General features: G+C 43.8%; 1 protein-coding gene across 1 annotated transcript; it reads left to right on the top strand.

The window, feature by feature from the left end:
* The first annotated feature begins 4,530 nt into the window (after positions 1 to 4,530).
* On the top strand, positions 4,531 to 18,931 carry LOC128403675 (serine protease inhibitor Kazal-type 10-like). The gene is made up of 8 exons (XM_053368655.1): positions 4,531 to 4,678; positions 5,570 to 5,595; positions 6,201 to 6,319; positions 8,951 to 9,029; positions 13,888 to 14,023; positions 16,280 to 16,305; positions 17,369 to 17,499; positions 18,842 to 18,931. Exons 1-8 carry the CDS (start codon positions 4,621 to 4,623, stop codon positions 18,885 to 18,887), a joined length of 621 nt encoding a protein of 206 aa, XP_053224630.1. The 5' UTR covers positions 4,531 to 4,620; the 3' UTR covers positions 18,888 to 18,931.
* The last annotated feature ends 2,627 nt before the right edge of the window (positions 18,932 to 21,558 follow it).

The following is a 21,558-nucleotide window of genomic DNA, read 5'->3' as shown; positions in this document are numbered from 1 at the left end:
TCAGGTTTTGATTACTTTCCTCATCACAATTGCTTTCGGCAGGCACTGGGAGAATGATATTGGAACAGACATCTACACAGTTGGGTGTAGGGGTCAGCTGGGTACACTCGCCCCAGACCTCCGAGGGGCACCTTGGGGTCAAAGGCAGGGGCCTTCTGGATTTAGACTGTCATGCCAAGAATGCCTTGTGCCTCCAAACCGACTGGGGACTCCCACCTCGGGACTCAGACAAATTCTGCATGGGTCTGCACCTACACAGCCAAGCATCCTGGTCCTGCACAGCATTCCTTGGTAATATATATTTCATCTGTTACATTTCTCTTGCATTGTGCTTCTATCAGGGGTCAACAACCTTTTTCAGCCATGGGCCGGTCCACCATCCCTTGGGCCAGACTATATTTTGGGGGGGGATGAATGAATTGTTATGCCCCACAAATAACCCAGAGATGCATTTTGAATAAAAGGACACATTCTACTCATGTAAAAACACGCTGATTCCTGGACTGTCCGCGGGCCAGATTGAGAAGGCAATTGGGCCGCATCTGGCCCCCGGGCCTTAGGCATTTGGCCCAGCAGTAATAATTACATTTCAGAGAGGACAGGGGAGGACATTTCCCCCCTCTCATCCCTTGAAACCAGCTGGGTGTGTGTGTGTGTGTGTGTGTGTGTGTGTGTGTGTGTGTGTGTGTTTTATATATACACAAGCTGTACATACATACACATGATGACATTTAAATCAGCCTGTAGCACCTTTCTTTCATCTTTTCCAGTTTGGGAACATGTCACTCATGAAGTGCTTGTTGTACATCAAACTGAATGACTGGATGTCTATTGTTCTCTTCTAAGATCATTGTTTTCCTTCAAAGTACTTAAAAAGTAGCATCAAAGCCACACCCTTCCCACACCTAACAACAGAAGGGTTAGAGTTTCATCCAAAAGTAAGCAAGGCCATGTTGGGTGCTGAGATCTCACGCGATTTCGTGTTGATCTCCCCCCCTCCCCCCCCGGTGCTTTTTCCGGGGCTGTGATTTTGGTGTCTTGGTGGACCACAAACTTAACATGAATCAACAGTGTGATGCAGCAGCAAAGAAAGCTAACACTATTCTAGGCTGCCTCAACAGAATTATACTGTCCAGATCAAGGGAAGTAATAGTCAGACCACACTTGGAATACTGTGTCCAATTCTGGGCACCACAATCTAAGAAGGATGTTGACAAGCTGGAATGTGTACAGAGGAGGGCAACCAAGATGATCAAGGGTCTGGAAACCAAGCCTTACAAGGAGCGCTTGAAGGAGCTGGGTATGTTTAGCCTGGAAAATAGGAGACTGAGAGGAGATATGATAGCCCTCTTCAAATATCTAAAGGCTGTCACATGGAAGAGGGAACATGCTTGTTTTCTCCTGCTCTGGAGGGTAGGACTTGAACCAATGTCTTCAAGCTGCAAGAAAGGAGATTCCGACTAAACATTTGAAAAAAAACGTTCTGACAGTAAGAGCTGTTCAGCAGTGGAAGAGACTCCCTCAGGAGATTGTGGACTCTCCTTCCTTGGAGGTTGTAAGCAGAGGTTGGATGGCCATTTGTCATGGATGCTTTAGCCGAGATTCCTACATTACAGGGGGTTGGATTAGATGACCCTTGGGGTCCCTTCCAACTCTAAGATTCTATGATTCTATGATCTCGTGTGTTGCCCCCAAATGTGTGTTTTTGGGCAACATGTAAGCACAGCTCTGAAAAAGCGTGTCTTTTGGGCTCTGTGATCTCACGTGGGTCATGTGACACATGTGGGAATACAGGCAGGAAGTCGTGCGTCCCTGTTTTTGGGACTCAGGATGTTGGAGTGTTTGCAATGGCCAGTCAGATATATTCAGAAAGCCCACAGGTTCTCCTTTGGCTTGGGGAGTGTGTCCTGTGACAGAGCAAGTTCTCCTTTCACAAGTTAATAAAAAGTGGGGATAGAGTGGCTGAACACACTCTGGAATTTCCTTGTTCATCTATGCAGAGTCCCTGGGTAAACAACTCTGAGATGATAAGAACTCAGCCTTACTCTTCTGAGTATCTGAAGAAGTGTGCATGCACACGAAAGCTCATACCAAGAACTAACTTAGTTGGTCTTTAAGGTGCTACTGGAAAGAAAAAAAATTTTTGTCTTCTGAGCAAGCCATATTACCAACGATAACAGTACTGAGTTGAATTAATTAAGCCTTTGGAAGTCAGATTTGTTCATTTAGGTGGCCCTCTTTGGCTTCTAGGCTCCTTGAAACATTACCCTAATATCAAGAAGATATTTTACCTATTACTTAAAACTGGTGTGGACAATATGAGCACAACAGGCCAGTAGTTCAGTGAATCTGATGTGGGACAATCCATTCTAGGTGACAGATCCTCCAAGGGTCCCTATCTTCCAGGGACAGTCCCATATTTAGAGAAGCCGTTCCGGTTTCTGATTTGATCCCAGAATGTCCCGCTTTTCCTTAGGATGTCCCTATTTTCATTGGAGAAATGTTGGAAGGTATGAGGTAATGGTGGACACAGCGATGGTTTCCCTGCACAGTTCCAGCTGAAATGAATGGGAGATGAGGAAGGAGGCAGTAATGTTCTAGCACAGTTCCCATTCGTTGCAGTGGAACTCAAGCAAGAGAAACTCCCAGTGGATTGTCCTCAGTGCCGGATTACCAAATAAGCAGAGTTACCTATGGCTCTAGGAGCCAGTGTGGTGTAGTGGTTAAGAGCGGTAGTCTCGTAATCTGGGGAACTGGGTTCGCGTCTCCGCTCCTCCACATGCAGCTGCTAGGTGACCTTGGGCCAGTCACACTTCTTTGAAGTCTCTCAGCCCCACTCACCTCACAGAGTGTTTGTTGTGGGGGAGGAAGGGAGAGGAGAATGTTAGCCACTTTGAGACTCCTTAAAGGGAGTGAAAGGCAGGATATCAAATCCAAACTCTTCTCTTCTTCTTCTTCTCCCACACCTTTTAGGGGTCCTACGACAATGGATCAAAACACATATTAGGAGATAATTTGCAAAGGGCCCCCTAAGATTTCTACTGCCTAGGGGCCGCCACAGGGTTTAATCCTGCACTGATTGTCCTGCTTATGTACATGTTTTGCAACCTAAATTGTTTGTACATTTGCTTTTGGGCTAAGTAAAGTGAGCCTTACTTTGCGGACTGATCTCGCCCTCTATGAACCACATAAAACACCTTCAGTGTCCTTGCTGTAATCCAGCTTCATTCATTTCAGTGTCAGTATAATGTATGTTATATGCAAAGTGTGCACTGCTCGACATCTGAGTCACAGCATGAGTCTTCTGATCTGCCACAAGCATTACAATGGATGTTCTTTGTTGAACAGGAAGGATCCATGTTAAAATTCACCCTGACAATATTTATTCAAAGGTTCGATTTTTAACAACCCTTCAAAAATAGAAGTCACCTTCAAATTCAGTAATCTCCCCCAAATATCTGCTAAAACCATCTTCCCAGGAGTGAAGATGAATCAGCCTTCCAAGTGCAAGGCAGTCCTCCATAAAATAGGCCACCCTACACCTGACATAAGTCACACATTGAGACAACCAAAATGTGTAAGGGGAGTAAGGGGAGAGGTATTCCTTAAGTACCATCATGTATTCTTCCCCAACCTGGACTCCTCCAGATGTTCCCTCCCATTAGCCATGCTGCCTAGTGCTGATGAAAGTTGTAGTTTAGAACATTTGGAGAGCACCAGGCCAGTGAAGGTTGCTGTGCCATTCTATCCAGAGAGGATGCTGAGCTTCAGAATTTTATTTTATTTTACACAACCCTACATTGTGACCACCCAAAGCATGAGTAGCAAATCTGGGTCTACAACTTACCATTTGTGGTTCATTCTGAGTTTCCCTGCTGGACCACAGGGACTCCCTGTTTAGGAACAAACCTATAACGTCCTTTCATCTCTTTGTAGAATTGAAAAAATAAAGCTGACATTCATAGTCTAAATAGTTCAAAGGAGTGTCGGCAGCAGCAGCAGCAGCAGCACATGTAACCTATGAGACTCCACAAGCAGCACTGAAGTCATTCTCTTTTATATTGCCTTCTCCCAACACTTCTCGTGAACAAATTTAGACTCTGCTTCCAAAATAGAAAGCTGTGTTGGAGCCATTATGTTCTCCAAATCTCAATCCTTCTATTATTATCTTTCCTGTGCCCATTAAGAAACAGCTCATAACACATTGAATCTACACTGCAAGGACTTGGTAAGAATCCCATGTCACCAGTGCTGTTGCCCTGCTGGGTGACTGGTTGGGAAGTTCCAAGCTGTGAGAAGGCTATGATTAGGGAGGAAATGGAAAGTAGCAATTGATGGATAAATTACAAGCTCCAAGGAGTGCCTTGCATAATTATTGTTGTAGTCTGGGCTTGTTGTGGATATAGCAGCATGCCTAAAGGATGCGACAACCCCATAAACATCTGCTGGTGTCTTGGGCCAATGATTGCTCTTAAAAGAAGGTAAAGATGTTTTCTCACGAGGTGGGGCCTACTGTGCTGGGCATATAAATAAATGGAGAGTTTGATGGGTCAGAGCTTCTCCTGAGTTTCAGCACTGACAACCCATCCGCTTGACTTGAACCCAACTTATAGGAGCAGAATGAAAACTGCAGGTGTCTTTGTGCTGCTGAGCCTGGCTGTATTCTGTCTCTTCTCAGGTAAGTGAGGGGGGGGGGAAGGACTCCAGTCTTTAAAAAACAGCCTCAGTCTCCATAAAAGACTGCTCCCAAGAGGGAGAGGTACTGTCCCAGAGTGTACCAGAATATTTTCCTTCTACCGCTTGTTGTAAAATGAATTGTGCTTCTGTTGACAACACCAGTAGGGATATTAAAAGATAAGACAATTCTTGCTTGAAAGCATCATCACCTGAGCATTTCACCTATATAAGACTGTAAGCTGTGTAAACTTCAGCTATCCAGATTCTGGTGTCCATATCTGACATAACTGCTGTTCCTCATTGTTTTCTTTTACTATACCCAATGACTTGATCAAACAGATTGACATCCACGCACCCTTGGGAATACGAGTAAGATTTATGCAGATCTGTACAACTTGGCACACACCAAGCCAAGTACAGTTTAGTGGTCACGTACAACAACATGATTAAACAGTTTTACTGATTGTACTATTATATGGCTGTTTTAAATGGATTGTATATATTTTTTTAATGAGTATACCACCCTGGGCTCCTTTGGAAGTAAGGAGAGGATAAAATCTTAACAAAGCAAATAAATACATTAGGAAGAAAATGCTAAGTTAGTGCAATGGTGCTACCTACACACATCAGGACTGTGTGATTTTTGTATAATATTATGTGTACCTAACAATGACGGTCTTTCTAACTTGAGGGAAACTTTGAGCAGCAATTGCAGTATTCTTTTCTCTCTCCTCTTGCAATTTTGTATGGTGTACACTGCCCTGTCATATTTTCATGAAAGTGAAGTTTATAAAGTGCAGTTTATAAATACATACAACATTCTGATTCTATTGCTCCTTCGGTATTAGGTCTATAATATGTTAGTAAGCCTTGCTGTTCCTTTCTGTTACAGATGTTACCAGCCAACGTGAGGGAGAGGTCAGTGCAGCTGTTTTTATTTCCTCCTGGGATGTTGCTTGTATATGGCCCCATTTCAAATCTAGACATACTATTAGGTTGCTGGGAAGAGAAGAGGTCCTATCTTGACCCTGAAAGGGATTGTTCGCCAGTCCCGTGGTCCTACACACCTGTCTTCTCCCTTTGTGTTAGCATCTGGGGAAGGGGCAAATAGAACATAGCTCTTCCAAGTTTTCTGATCAAGGCAAGCAATTTTAAGGGGCATGGACAACATTGGTTAGGCTATCCTGATTCAAAATTGGCTGCTATAAGACTGTTTAAGCTGGTATGTGGAATGGCCCGTGTTTCTGTCATGAGTGCAAAATGGCAGGACTAATAGGACCATAGGCACAGATTCCTAGGGATCAAGGCAGTTTCGGGGAGGGGGCTATTTTATTTTTTTAGGAAGCTGGCCCCCTCAGTGTTCAGTTGGGATTTGGCTCTGCCTCTAGCTCCTCACGACATTACATACGCTGCATCAGGACATTGTGTGACATCCTGTCGGGCCCCCACAATCATCTTGAGAATCTGGATCCTCTGAACTATAAAGAAAACTATCACTTAAAAGCTGTTTCTTATCCCTTTAGGCTATTGACTGCAGTGAGTTTGATAACAATGAACCATACTGCACCAGGGAATCTAACCCTCACTGCGGCACAGATGGCCAGACCTACGGAAACAAGTGTGCTTTTTGCAAGGCAGTTGAGTAAGTATATTGAAGAGAGCTCTATACGCACAGCGGATGAAAGTATAACTGTTATGTTGCTTTCATGGTCAACTCCAGGCTTGGGGACTGAAAAAATGTCCACTGACTGATGTGCACTCACTCTTGTAAGTTGGCTACCCCTATGCGACAGTTAGTGAAACTTATTTTCAGGATTTGCATGTCCTCTCCTTTTATGGAAATTATGTTTCCACCAACTTTATGTTTCTGCCCAGAGACCCCCAATGAATCCAGCCTTGCTAGGAATTAGTTTCTTGTTGAAGTCAGGAAGAAATTTGCCTCTATACGATGTTGGAATAGGGTTCGCACATTTAAGCATTCAACAAGTGAATTTATTTGTGATCTTCTGAGACTATATTAGAGCCAAATCAGAGAGATTCCCACTGGTATGAAAAAACAGCCAACCAACCTGGGTTTACAAGAGATTGCTGTTCTATGAGTTAAGACTTTACAAGGATGTATAACTATGCAAACAAGGTAGGGGAGTTTTCCCAGCGTGATGCATCAGCTACAAGAGGATTAAAAGAGGGAGTTGTTTGGCTCCTTCCAAGCTGTTGGTGACAACTCTCCCTATCGTAGCAGGATGGAGAGACAGTCAGTATATGATGTGATACAGCTTTCTGGCCCTTGAATGCACAGTCAAGATGAGGTGAAATGGGAGTCAAGAAGGCTTTCCAGTCACGAGAAGGTGATACTAGGTGCCTTGTGGAGTTCTTTGCCCCTCACCAGAACTGGCAGACAAGAAATAAATGATTAAAAAAAAATCTGCATGCAAATAATGCCCATTTCTACTATTGGTATTCTTTTTGCACGAGTCAGAGTTTAGCTTTGGCACACAAAATGTGTTGCTTTGATGTAGAGAAAAAATAGATATGTGAAAGATGCATCTTTCATATTGTGCACTGTTTGACTGTGTCCCTAAAAATGTCGCTGCCCTTAACAGTTGCTTGAGTTGCCTGTGGTGTTGGGCCTGCACTGGCCCTTATTGGCAGTCAAGGGGGTCTCTTGCTGTTAAATGGACTGGTCTGTTTTTACTCACTGCTATTCCTCCCAATAAACATATAGCAATTAAATCAGGACATCCCATTTTTGGGTGCCCTGCTCTCAGTAGGGCGCCCAAAAACACACATTATTGTGATGTCACATGGACCGTGCGGGAGTGCAGCCAGGAATACGTCTGTCCTGGTTTTTGGCCTCAACATGTTGGAGGGTATGATATATGACAAATGACAAAGTAAGACTTTTTCAGCATCTCACAATCAGGATCCCTACAAATAAAAAATGAGAAGTGAAGGAAAATTAACTCGGGAATTTTCTCTTCCTTAAAAGTTCTGAACTTGGCCTTCCATAAGTAGACTGGTATGTCATTATTCATCAGTTCCTGCCGTGTATAATCCTGTTTCTTCACAGACCAATGGCTTTAATTTACATGTGCAAATCCTATTTTTCTAGGAAAAGTAATGGGAGTCTCGGTCTCCTGCACATGGGAAGATGCTCCTGAAGGTTTCACTGTCGCAGCTGAACACTAAGATGTCATATTCTACGCTGTACTGGTGAATGCTTAGAGAAGCTCTATGTAGGGGTGTGAGCTGTCATTGCTGCTGTGCTCCCCTCCCCGCTTTGGGCTCCTGGTGATGCTACTGTCTCCAGCACACATCTTCAATAAAGCAAAACTCAGCAGAATGTTTTGGCTCTTCTTTGTACAATAAGAAGCCTCAGAATGATGCAAAGGATACGTTCCACTTAATATTCACTAGGGGGCTCCATTGACTGGTGAGTCCACATTCTTCCCTGTTTCCAATCCCTCTCACTCTCATAAAATGTCTGTTGGAAAGGAGCAAACACTTTCCATGGAAAAAGTTTCAGAGAGTATTATGTTGTATGCAAGATAAAACTATGAATACTTTCTGTGATTTGGAAATTCAGAAGCATGGGGTTAATTGGGAGTAAGGCATGTTGTTCATGAGACTATGGCTCTACACAGGTCTGCACATAATTCAGCGTCTGTGTTGCCTCTTTTCCTTTTCCTAATACACAGCCAGAATGATGATAGTGGCAGCAACATAGTTAAGACCCAAGAGAGAGAGAGAGAGAGAGAGAGAGAGAGAGAGGGAGAGTTGTTGGAGCCAGGGGCCATCTTTATATCAGAGCTTGCTTTTGAGCAGATCTGAAGATCCAAATCTGCCAGTCTAAACTAGTTTGAAGCTCCTTTTCCACTTCTTCTTCTTCTTGTTTAGTCGTTTCCGACTCTTTGTGACCCCATGGACCAGAGCACACCAAACACTCCTGTCTTCCACTGCCTCCCACTGTTTGGTCAAACTCATGTTCGTAGCTTCAAGTTTTCACTATATATTACACACACACACACACACACACACACACACACACACACACACACTGTTCTGGATTCAGAGTGTGCTCACAGCCAAAACAAAACTATTTCTAAATAGCTTTTCTCTAGCACAAAAGTTCCTTTTCAGATTTTCAACATCAACAGAAAATTCCAAAATCCACAATTTTGCAATCTCGCCCTGTAGGTGTGCTTCATATCCGTGGCATTAAACCCTCTTTGGTGACCCATTGAGCAAAGAAACTGCCCTATTAATCCTGCAGGCAAGATGACCCAGCACCATCGAACACAATCCTGATATTCAGATCTGAAAAGCAGATCAACAAGTCTTTCTCAGCAAATGTCAGAGGCTGATTTATTATCTATTCGTTTAAAAGATTCACACACACCCTTTCCACAGCTGCTCAAGATGAAATTATATGAGCTTCCAGCACATATAAAAACACAATAAAACCCCTTGTAAGCATATATACAGCACCAGATTTTGCATTAATATATATCCCATGTCATGCATAGCTCATCTATGCTGATACTACCAAGGTTGCAGGTTTGATCCCCATATGAGACAGCTTCACATTCCTGCATTGCAGGGGGTTGGACTAGATGATCCTCAGTGTCCCTTCCAACTCTCCAGTTCTATGATTCTATGCATATGATTGTACATATGCATGTTTCTCAGATAGCCCTATTTTATTTTTATTTTTTTTAAACTGACTTTGGGCTAGATTGGATAGCTCCCATTGAGTCCAGCCCACTCCATGGAAAGAGAGAGAGATGACTCCAGCTCCCCACTTCTCTTGCGTATCTGCCCTACTCTAGATGTCTCTCCATGCCCATGTGGGGTTGAAATACACCTTGTGCATGTAAAATCCAAAGGGCATAGGCAAAATAAAGTTGGTCTCCATAAAACAAATCCCAGTAACTGGCCATTGGATATTTGGCATGTTTGCTCTCAATTTTATATATACACACACCCACACACACCCAAAGATGTGTAAGGACAATTGTAGACAAGTTGGGTGGGCAAGGAGAGCAAGCACTTTCTTGCACACTTCCAAGCCTATTGGGCTAGACCAGGGGACAAACCTCACCCAGTCCTGCTCATAACTTGAAGGCAAAGAGAATACAGGTAAAACCATTTAAACAACGTTTTCAATCAGAAGACTGGAGGTTGTGTTGTTTTAGTTGCCAGACGCACTGAAAACAATGCATAGTTTGGGCAACACGGGCAATAAATGTATGCAAAGCACTTGTTAAAGGAGAATTTTCGCCACAGGGTTCTCTGCAGTTCAGGTCCCACTGATATTAATTACATCAAGGGGGAAAAGAAAAGAAGCAGAAGCAGCTGGCTTGAAGTTCAAAAATCTTTTTGTGACTTTCCACTGCATCACTCTGCCAGAGAGGTGCCTTATTTATCATTTTCATCTCCCAGCTTCAGGCAACACTGGTTATATTATTGTAATTACAAGGGCATTCAGAAGATATCCTGGTGCCATTGATCTGAAGCCATGCACTCTGCCTCCATTCCCTTCTAATAAAGAAAGGAGCAGAAAAGACTTCAGACAGCAGTAACATTTTTAGGAATATTAGTAATATTCCCCCCCCTAAAATGGGGACGACACAATGTGCAGCTGAATGTATGGTTGCATCCCAAATCTGAACACTTTTTTTAACGGTATGTATTCAAACATGCAAAATGTCAATGTTTGGTTCACCGTAACTTCTGCTTTAAACCAACTACCTGCTAGATGAGGAGGACGTTCTTGTTGTTACATTTCATTCTTCCTGGGGCGAAATATGCTTGGGGTGGGAGTAGGTAGGATTATCATGTGGCTATCATGGGAAAGAAATTAATAATAATATTATAATAATTTATTATTTATACCCTACCCCACTGGCAGAGGAAGAAGGGCGTGGGGGGAGTGCACCACCCCTGGCAGCGTGATCCCAGTAGGGTTCCATTGCAGCTGCCCCCCACCCCGCGCGCGCTGGGCGCCTTGCCCCCAGAACGCACACCACGCCCCCAGGATGTGCACCACACTCCTGCGGGTGACACGCCCCCCCAGGACGTGCGCCAGCCCCACCCCCACCTGCTCTTCGCTCCCAGTGCCAGAGCATGAAGCTACACCACTGCCTCCCCCAGCCACTCTGGGCAGCTCCCAACAGAATATTAATAATATTTTTTTTAAGCGATAAAACATCAAACATTAAAAACTTCCCTAAACAGGGCTGCCTTCAGATGTCTTCTAAAAGTCAGATAGTTGTTTATTTCCTTGACATCTGACGGAAGGGCATTCCACAGGGCGGGCACCACCACCAAGAAGGCCCTCTGCCTGGTCCCCTGTAACCTCACTTCTTGCAATGGGGGTACCGCCAGAAGGCCCTTGGAGCTGGACCACAGTGTCTGGGCTGAACGATGGGGATGGAGACACTCCTTCAGTAAAGAGTCAGACACAGGACTGAAACACACCCAAATGTCACTGAAGGGAAGAGCTATAGCTCAGTTGCAGAGCATCTGCTTTGCATCAGAATGTCCCAGCTTCAACCCCAGCATCTCCAGGGAGGGCTGGGAGAGAACCCCCTCTGAACCCCCTGGAAAGCTGCTGCTAGATGAATCAATAGTCTGATAAGGAAACTTCCTGTGCTAAATATGCTTACTGGGATGATGCCCCACTGAACACAATGAGAGTGAATTTTGAGTTAGCATGCATTGATTGGGCTGCAAATATTCAAGGGGGAAAAACCATATGGTACTGCCCATGTAGGTCTGAAATCTCATGTTTTAGATCACCTACACAAAAAAGACTTTTGCTTGGTGCTTTTTCTCCTGCATTCCAAGCCCACAGGCAAGGGAACATTTGTGATGAAGCACTCGGTTTTTTAATTCCCCTCCTGCATTCTCAGCTGATTAGAGAAAGCTGTGCCTCCTTCTTTTCATGAACCACATGCTTTCTTGTTACTGCTAGTTTGCACACATGTTCAGAACACTACATATTTCTTAAGAAGTGTGGAACCTGTTTTCTAGCAAAGTGCACCATGCATGTTCTTTACCTAAACAGATTAGAAAATGTATCTGATCCATTAGATCAGAAGTTTTCAACCTTTTTGAGTCCACGGCTCCCATGACCAACTACCTTATTCCTGCAGCACCCCTGTGGGGCTCAGGAGCCCAGTTATGTCACCCCTTGCCTGCAGAGCTGGCAGCCTCTTACCCTGTTTCAAACACTCTTCCTTGTGCAGTGTCCCCTCAGCCTCTTCTCTTCTCTTCCCCCCTTGGGAGTCCTCTGGCCAGCCACTGCTGCCGCTCCCTCCCCCAAAGAGATGGTCCTCCTCACACTGCCCAACAGGGGGCCTGGGAAGAGGATACCCCCAGCCTTAGTGGCCCAATGGAGACTGTCCAGAGATGAACGTGAGGCCAGCAACTTACCTTGGGAGGCAGCAGTGGCAGCAGCAGGCACCACCAGGCCTGCATGGGGAAAGGTTCCCCTTTGGTGCTGGGCACTCAGCTCCCAGGCAGGTCTTGCACACAGCAAGCACAAGAAAGGCCAGCACAGCACCTGCCTGCCTGCCCAACCTCCCACTTGTCTGTCCATTCCCAACAGCAAGGTCTGGTGGACTGGATGGCTGGATGGCTGGCTTGCTTACTCCAAGGCCGCCTCAGCTCCTGACAACCCTGCCTCACGAGGCAACATTTGCCTGCGGAGCTTGTAGCCAGGGATGCTTCAGTGAAGAGCTGTGCAAGCCTTTGGGAGGCAGAGACACAAGAGGGCATCAGAGGAGGAAGGGAAGGAAGGAAAGAGGTATGGATGCCAGTGTTGCCCATGGCACCCCTGACCATCATTCAAGGCACCCCAGGGGGTCACGGCACACTGGTTGAAAACCACTGCACTAGATTATGATGATGATATGTTTATTTATGCTTCACCTTTCCTCTGACGGGACAGAGGAAAACAAGTATAGCTAAAAACATAGACTATAAATTCATTACCAAACAATTAAACATTAATACAATTAAAACTATCTACAATACATTTAAAATATGCAAGTAATTACAATCAGTGCTTTTCCCCCCTAGAAAAATAGGTGCTGGTTACTCACCATAAAGTTGCTATAGTAAGTGCCACACTTTTTAACTACAAAAAAGAGGTGTCAGTACTGCATACCATTGAGTACCTCCTGGGAAAAAAGACTGAATTCACCTAATGTCTTGCAGTGGCCCTTCCATCCAGCCACTTCATGTTACTGTGTTCTGACGTCCACATGTACCTTCTCCATGGGGGCAACAAGTCAGATGGTTTGTTTGCCCTGTGGGAACAGTACTCCCACAAGCAGGACAAAAGAAAGTGGCAGGCCTTCCCACCCCAACTTGGAAGGACAGGCATGTGCTTCACTCTCAGGCTAGGTGAGGTGAGAGTTCATGTTTTTTCCCCACTTAGCAGATTGGTTATCCATCTCCATATATGGCTGAAGCCCTCAAAAACACCTATGGTGAGCTCATTGCATCTGACAGGTGATTGCAAAAGAATGACGTGCAAGCGAATGTGGAGCAAACCAACACACTTTCTTTGCAGCATTTCTATGAAAAGCAGAGCCACTGTATTGGTGCAGTGGGGTGTGTGTGTGTGTGTGTGTGTGTGTGTGTGTGTGTAACACGAAGTCAAGTGTCAGCATTAGGCCACTGTTCCAAGAGTGGACACAGCACCAGCCTTTAGAACTAATGCTCAGCTTGCCCTGCAACAGGCTTCCTAGGTGGGTTATTAGGTCGTTACTTTTCATTTATGGACAGAGCACCGGGGAGGTATCTCTGACGCATGCAGCTGAGAGGAATGCATCTGTATAGCTTTCAGTCTTAATCAGTGTGTGTGTTTATGGTTCCTGCAGTCAAATGCTGTTTTGACAGGCCACAGCCTACGTGGCTGTAACTACTGTCAAGCAGTTGTTTCTTTCTGGTCTCCCTGCTGCGCAACATGGGAAATGGCCAAGTTATCTCAGTTATGAGTTTCAGATGTTTACAAAGCAGCACATAATTGCCCCACTTGTTCCTACAAATTGGTCTGCAGCCAAACCTCTTTAGAAATATCTAAAAAGGCCGGGACCTTTGGACTTCTACTATTTACTACAAATCATTAAGGCAGGGGGAGAAGATGTCATCATTGCAAGTGTGCACAGAATGAGACTTTTTGGATATATATAAATACAGGGATTCCATCGCTGGGGAGCATTGGGAGACTGGACACCACCAAAAGCATCAGCATCAAATCACACTGTCTGCATGATGAAGGCTGCAGCTGTGCTGTTTCTCCTCCTAGGACTCTATTGCTGCTTCTTTGCCTCAGGTGAGTATAATTTTTTTTTTTTTTACTTCATGCTCAATGAAGATGTTGACCCAGTGTGCAGCAGCTATGAAAAGGGTGGTTGCTATATTATTTTCTTTATCATTATTAAGATTTCTTACCCACTTTTTGCCATAAGATCCCAGGGTAGGTTATAACAGCCTTTAAAAATACATTCTTAAAGTCAGTTAAAACAATTTAAAATCAGAAGAGTAGAGTGGGTTACATATATATTTATGCATGCATGTATGTATGTATGTATGTATGTATGTACACACAGAGAGAGAACTAAATGTGCCTTTTGTCTGTTCCGGGAGGATCAGGGAGTAAATAGAGTTAAGCAGTCCAATGGGAATGCTTTTGCTCAGTGCCACAGCACATGCCTTGCATGCGAAAGGTTTCAGGTGTAATCCTAAAACCCTGGAGAGACACTGCCTGTCAGTGCAGACAATACTAAACTAGATAGATCAGTGGTCTCTTTCAGTTTAAGGTAGCTTCCTATGTCTCTCTGAATATCACCTGTCTTGTCACCTGAATGTCACCTGTCTTGAAAAGAATGATTCATGTCATTTATGGATATATTTTAAAATGCAGATTAATAGCAGATTAAATTGATGGATTATGCCAAAATGGCAAAAATAACCAGAAGAATCAGAAATCAGGAAAACCAAAATTTTAATAAAGAATGGGGTAAATTTATAATTTATCTTAAAAACCATTGTAAACAGTTAAAACTGTTAGTAGGATTGGAATAACACTTGTAGTTTAATGGTGAATTTTGGATAAAATGGAGATGTAAAAGATCTGGATTATTATAAAAGATGCAGGAGGAAATGATTAACAATAGGACCCACAAAAGGGAGGAGGGAAGTTCAGGAGATTCTATGGAATCTTGTCTTTATGTTGTATGTTGGATATGTGATTGTAAAACTGTAATTTGAAAAACCAAATAAATAAATTAAAAAGAAAATGCAGCCCAAAAGGTAAAATTCATTTTTAGGTCTTGGGGCCAAAGGAGATAGCCTAGGGCTTCCTTTTTGCACAATGGGCCCATTGGGATGCAGGTGGCGCTGTGGTCTAAACCACGGAGCCTTGGGCTTACCAATTGGAAGGTCGGTGGTTTGAATCTCCGCGAAGGGTGAGCTCCCGTTTCTCTGTCCCAGCTCCTACCAACCTAACAGTTCGAAAGCACGTCAAAGTGCAAGTAGATAAATAGGTACCACTCTGGCGGGAAGGTAAACAGTGTTTCCGTGCGCTGCTCTGGTTCGCCAGAAGTGGCTTAGTCATGCTGGCCACATGACCCGGAAGCTGTACACCAGCTCTCTCGGCCAATAAAGCGAGATGAGCACCGCAACTCCAGAGTCGGCCACGACTGAACTTAACTGCCAAGGGTCCCTTACCTTTACCTTTAATGCACATAAGCAATGTGAGCGTGCTAAACTTTTCTCATTACAAGTGATGTGCATTTGCTTCTTATACCAATAGCCCCTTGAAAGGCCAGTGAGGGACGTCAGTATTCTCATCTCCATTTTGCAGATAAGGAACTGAGTATGACTGGTAGTGGCTACCCTAAGACCACCCAGTGCAGACATAACAAAAGTAAAATTTGAAACCTGGAATCCGCAGGTCATCACCCTAGCATCAACAAACCAAATGAACATAAAGAGAGTGGTGACCAGTGGCAAAGGGCTGCCTGGACCACTCTGCAGCTGCCACCTGGGAGGGATCCCAGTTGTTTTAATTTTTGCAGCTAGGTGGCTATGGCCAAGAGAGTGTGACAACAGGAGTCTTTATAGAGCAGCAGAGGTATCAGCAAAGTTACACCATCTCTCTACACTGGCCTTCAAAGACCTCTACATAGGCACCTCCACACACAGTGGCCTTTTTGTGCTCTCCAGCCCTCCCGGGCTTGCCACTGGCCAGGGTGACGTAAGGACCACACACACAAACAATCACGTAAGGCTGGTGTTGTGCAAATTCTGTGAACGCTGACTTTTAGCACAGTGCTCTGAGTGGTTTGCCAAAGGTGTGCCAAAGGTGAATGCGTGGGTAGTTCCGCTCATTCATATTATTATCATAAGAACCAGCATTTCATGTGTCTTGATGAATTTGTATGTGTATTCCCAAGGGCAATGAGGATCAGGTTGTTTTACACACTGTAAAAGAAAATATAAAATTGAGAAGCTTTTACACAATAAGCTTTAATTCAGTTTTTAAAAATGGTTTTCATCTCTGTTGTTTCTTTGCTTTCTCTTGCAGATGCTCATCATTCCTATGAGCCACAGGTGAGTCCACCTGTTGATTGTTTCCTGTGGATATCTAGATAGTAATAACATTTTTGAGCAAGATCCCTTGTGTGGAAACTAAATAAAAAGCCTGTTATTACACCACCATGAGAAATGGAGATCCTGAAACAAATCTTACCATATTCACTTAGTACAAGTCTCATAATGCATGTTCCAGACATGTGATGATCCCTTGCCTGAATTCACATCCATTGGACCTCAGTGAACAGACAGGAGGAGTGAGGGCAGCTTTAAGTATTCTGGCCTCAAGTCCTGCACTTCACAATTTCTTTCTGAATCCACAAAATATGCTTGTGTATCCATCCAGACACTGGTCACAGGAGACATACTGTCTCTCAAAACATAATGCAGTTCTTTCTGCTGAGAGCATAGTTCTGGGAGTCTGAACAGGCAAAGTTCTGTTCATTAGGAAACAATATCAATAATATCAAAGATGAAACTTCCAATACCATAATGCCGTACTCCTTAGAGTACTCCTCAGAATAGATCCATTGAAATGAATAAACATGACTAGCTTAGGTCCATTTATTTTAATGGCTCTACTGTCTATAACTTGGAATTCTGTGTTTACATGCTTGGCAAAAAAATAAAAATAAAATAAAAGGGGGGCAGGCGTCCTGGGGGTGGGGTGAGGGGACTTTGACAACCACCAGCACACCCACCCAATGTGTTTTGATTATATATGATTTTAACTTTATGTGCTATCCATGGAACACAACTCCTGCATATGTTGCTGGTCTACTGTATAGTTCTGCCACTTCCACTCCTTAAACTGAATACTGAAAAAGGTGCAGAAGAGGGCAGCTGAAATGATCAAGGGTCTGATTTGACAAAACAGGACATTCTGGGGTTATGTGCTGTCTTTGCTCACAAACCTGCTTGAGCTGATTCCATTTTTTGTAACCAGGAAAAGCACATATGCTTTGGAGTTTGCATAATTTCCCCAAGGCTAAAAAGGCGAAGAGAGCAATTCAGTCAGGATTTAAATTCAGCAGTGCCAAAGTGGTCGTGGTTTTAAGAAGAGAACCTTTCCCTTTTCCAGGTTGACTGCAGTGCTTATATGAAGCTTTCTGACAGGACCAAACCTAAAGGATGCACCCTGGAGTACTTCCCAGTATGTGGTTCCAATGGCCAAACGTACACCAACAAATGTCTCTTTTGCAGAGCAGCCATGTAAGTAGGAAAATAGCACTCCTGAATAAGTGAAGCAGAGATAAGCTACTTTTGTGAAGGGGGCACATGACTCCTATAATGTGATAGACTCATTCAGACATCAATGCTAGTTTTGTTGTATTTACATGATAGTGCTCTCTCATGCCCATATAAGTAAATGCACAGAGTACAATAACACATTTCAAGGCAGTCATCCTCTGTGCCAATGCCAGCAAGCCTTTCCTCATATCCTCAAGGTTAGTGGTGGTGTCAACACAAGGGATGAGAAATGATTTCAATTTTGCTTGCATTTTAATGAGAAATTACCTAATTTGTACTTCTTAAACCAATATGTGAACCGAAACACAACAATCCTTTAAAATTCATGCTTCTCTGAATTTTGCGACGTTGTTAGAAACATAGGCAGCTGCCAGATGCAGAATCAGTCCATTGGTCCACCTAGCTCAGTATAGCCTACACACCAACTGGCATCAGCTGTCCAGGATTTCAGGCAAAGGTCTCTCCCAGGCCAGCCCTACCTGCAAATGCCAGGGATTGGAACTAGAATCTTCTGTATGCAAAACAGGTTCTCTACCACTGAGCTGCACCAGTTCTCCTAGCAGGCAATGCATATACTTGGGTGAAGTGTGCATTAAACTGTATACATTTATGAAAGTAACATACAGAAATGCATTCTGTTCAGGGAAATTGCTTGTAAAAAAGGAATGCATGTTATTCAAAACTGCATGCTAAATGCACACATTAGCGGAGATTCACACTAATATGCTGGCAGAAATGTGGAAAACTGAAATTAAGATGGGGAAAATGAGAAACTGAGAGAAACCAAAATGGACAGGTTTGTCCATCCCTAAACCCACAGAAATTTCATTTCTGGAACATGGGGGATCAGCAGAGGCACTGAATCAAGGTTTTTCTCTAAGGCTATCCACTTAGGGCACTAGAGCTAGTGCAGCTGAACTCCAAATCAAGGTTCCTGGTTTGAAGGTTGTCTCTACTGTGAACTCACTAGGTGGCAATAAGCAAGCCACTCTCTGTCAGCTTCTATTCCACCCCATCTGCAGCATTTGGCCTAATAATACTGACCTATCTGACAGCAAGGCTGGGGAACCTGGGGCCCTCCGGATCTTTTTGGACTCCCATCTGCACCAGTCAGTATGGCCAAAGGTCAGGGGTGATGAAAGCTGTAGTCCAGCAACATCTGGAGGGCCACAGGCTTCACATCTGTGTCCGATCAGATTGTTGTATGGATTGCAACCAAGTGTGTATGTCAGACACTTAAAAACACTGTGCAAATGTTAAGTATTGTTATTAGCTTTGTTTTATTTTCTTGTTTTCGCCCTAGAGCAAGTCAAGGGAAGATCCATTTTAAGCAATATGGGAAATGCTGAGTCATTGCCACACACGGTCTATGGAGGCGTGTTCCGTTCATCTCTGGCAGCTCTGCCTTGCTCTTTTCAACTCATCCTGCCGCATCCTAATCCACTCAAGCTTCTGTTCTTTTCAAGTTTCTCCTGATCTGTTGATTTAAAATAAAGACTTCCCAGTCTTATGTGGAATGATTAATTTTCAAGAAACATTTGCAGTAGCACACTAAACCAGGACCTAAGCTCAGTGTTAAGTGCTTTCACTGCTACTTGACACACCCAGAATCTCCAGGGTCATATGGTGAGGTTTCACACCAGCAGCAGATGCCACCAGGAAATCTAGCACAGACATGGATACAGTGGTACCTCGCAAGACGAATGCCTCGTAAGACGAAAAACTCGCAAGACGAAAGAGTTTTTCATTTTTGAGTTGCTTCGCAAGACGAAAACGTCTTGCAAGTTTGTTGAATGCATTGATTTTCAATGCATTCCTATGGGAATCCATGCTTCGCAAGACGAAAAATTCGCAAGACGAAAAAACTCGCAGAACGAATTAATTTCGTCTTGCGAGGTACCACTGTACTCTTCACATAAACTGGGGAAGATCTATGTGACAGCCTATGCTGTGACAACCTATCTGTGGTGTAATGATCTCTGGCAGGCAACCAAGCCTCGATATGAAGTAATAACTCTCTGGCAGTTTTATGTACTTTTATTTACAAAAAAAGACACATCCACAGCACAGCTTCTTGCCTGCTCGTATTTACGATAGTTGGTCAGTCTGAAATTTTGCCCCTCCCACAGCAGGAAGGACGCCAAACTCCCGCCTTTCCCCTCTTGCCCTTCCGTTGCCATCTGATCTTTTCCTGACGCCTAGCATGAGGACTGAGAGGCTGGCCTGCCCCCTTCCCACTGCTACTCGACCCAGACTGAGATCTCTGCTTATCTGCTGATTGCCTAGCAACGCTCTAGCTGCCTTCCAGCTCTTCTTCATCTCGAGAGCTAACAGAGTTTTCCCCGGGAAGGAGGGTCGAACTGCCCTTTCTCGACTGACAGCCAGCTGTTATCTGCAGAGTCTGCCCCTCGTTTGTTTAGTTCAATTTCTGAGTCTAACTCTTCTCCTGCTCTCGGGGGGGGGGGAGTTCCTGATATCTGGGAAGAATTCACACATCTACGTGCTTCTTGCCAAAGGGAAGGCTGACAGCTTAGGCTCACAAAACAGGAGCCGTATGATATATGATTTAGAGTCATGTAAGAACAAATTCAGATCAAGCACCACTAATTAAACATGTGGCACTCCAGCATCAATCCACAAAACCCACGGCCACTTGCCCCATTTTTTGACATTGGAATTGTTCTCTGTTGCCTGACAGGGCAATATTTAATTGAATAGGGTTAAAGGAAAAGATGGTTTCAGCTGAACATTAGGAGAAACAACTTAGCTCTAGGAGCAGCTAGTTCCCTACATGAGCAGTGTTGGGTTCTCCTTAAGTGAAGGTCTTGAAGCAGAGGCTGAGAAAGCCACCTCTGAGTTTTTGCCTCAAACAAGGGGTTGAAGTAGAAGGCCAACAATATCCCTTTCAAGTCTATGCCCTACCTAGGCTATTACTGTGCCATTCAGATCAGTATATATATATATATATACACACACCCTAGTTCTAGTTTGTGCTGAATTTCCAATAAATTATAAAATATGGATGTTTTTGTAGGGAGGGAAGAAATGTAATAAATATTAAAACTCATCCTTTTCCATCTCTGTCCAATGAAATCCAGTTTTGCAGAAGGGGGAGCTTCACACCAAGTTGGGCAACACTGAGATCTGGGCTTTGCTGCATCACCACAGAAGGAAATTGTATCACTGGGGGACAGCCGTGGAAAAAACCCTTTCATGCTTCTAATCGCTCTTCAATATAATATTCAACATGGGTGGTAATTTTAAAAAATGTGTGTGGGGGGGTACTCTCAGAAATAGGACCTAGGGAAGGATATGGTCTGTGAGATTTGTAGGGTCCATGTATTTCCAGGCTTTACATATCATAACCAGCACCTTGGGATTGAGCCTAAAAGATAATAGGGAGGCAGTATAAATACTAGAACAGAGGTATAATGAACTTATAAATATTATTGTTAATTGTTTATTTGTTGCTCGCCACAGAAAAAAGTCTCTAAATTCTTTTTTCCAAGAACTTTCTAAGAATTTTAAAACATAAAATCCAAGGTGCAGGAGGTTTAGCAATGCATTACAATAAAATTCATACAAAAATCCAAGGGCTCGGAAAAATTAAAGCAAAATGTATCACTCATCAAAATCATCATAATCTGTCAAATGCTTACAAAACATTATCAAGGGCAACCCTGTGTAGAACACAGTAAAAGTCTCCAGCAATTGAGTAATGGTGGCCAGACACAAATTTGACAGAAGGGATCTGTCTTCTTAGCCTTTAGCTGCAGGTGTAACTTGGGCTTACTGGTGCAGCTTCAGATTCAGAAGCACCTCAAAGTTTTGATGCTGCACCAACAGCAGAGGATGAATCATTTTGTTGATGGCAGCCCCTGTCATCTCTGTAGCTCACAAGACCTGCCAGATTACCTGCCCTTCCCCAGAAGGTCCCAGGGCAGGTCACAGGAATGTTTAATACAACATTAAAACAATTTAAAACAAATTACAGTTACAGCTAAAGTCAGTCCTAAAATA

The sequence above is a fragment of the Podarcis raffonei genome, chromosome 2 (genome assembly GCF_027172205.1).
Source record: "Podarcis raffonei isolate rPodRaf1 chromosome 2, rPodRaf1.pri, whole genome shotgun sequence".
NCBI classification, from domain to species: domain Eukaryota; kingdom Metazoa; phylum Chordata; class Lepidosauria; order Squamata; family Lacertidae; genus Podarcis; species Podarcis raffonei.
Note: the sequence above shows the minus strand (reverse complement) of the source record. Positions and strands in the feature narration are given on the sequence as shown.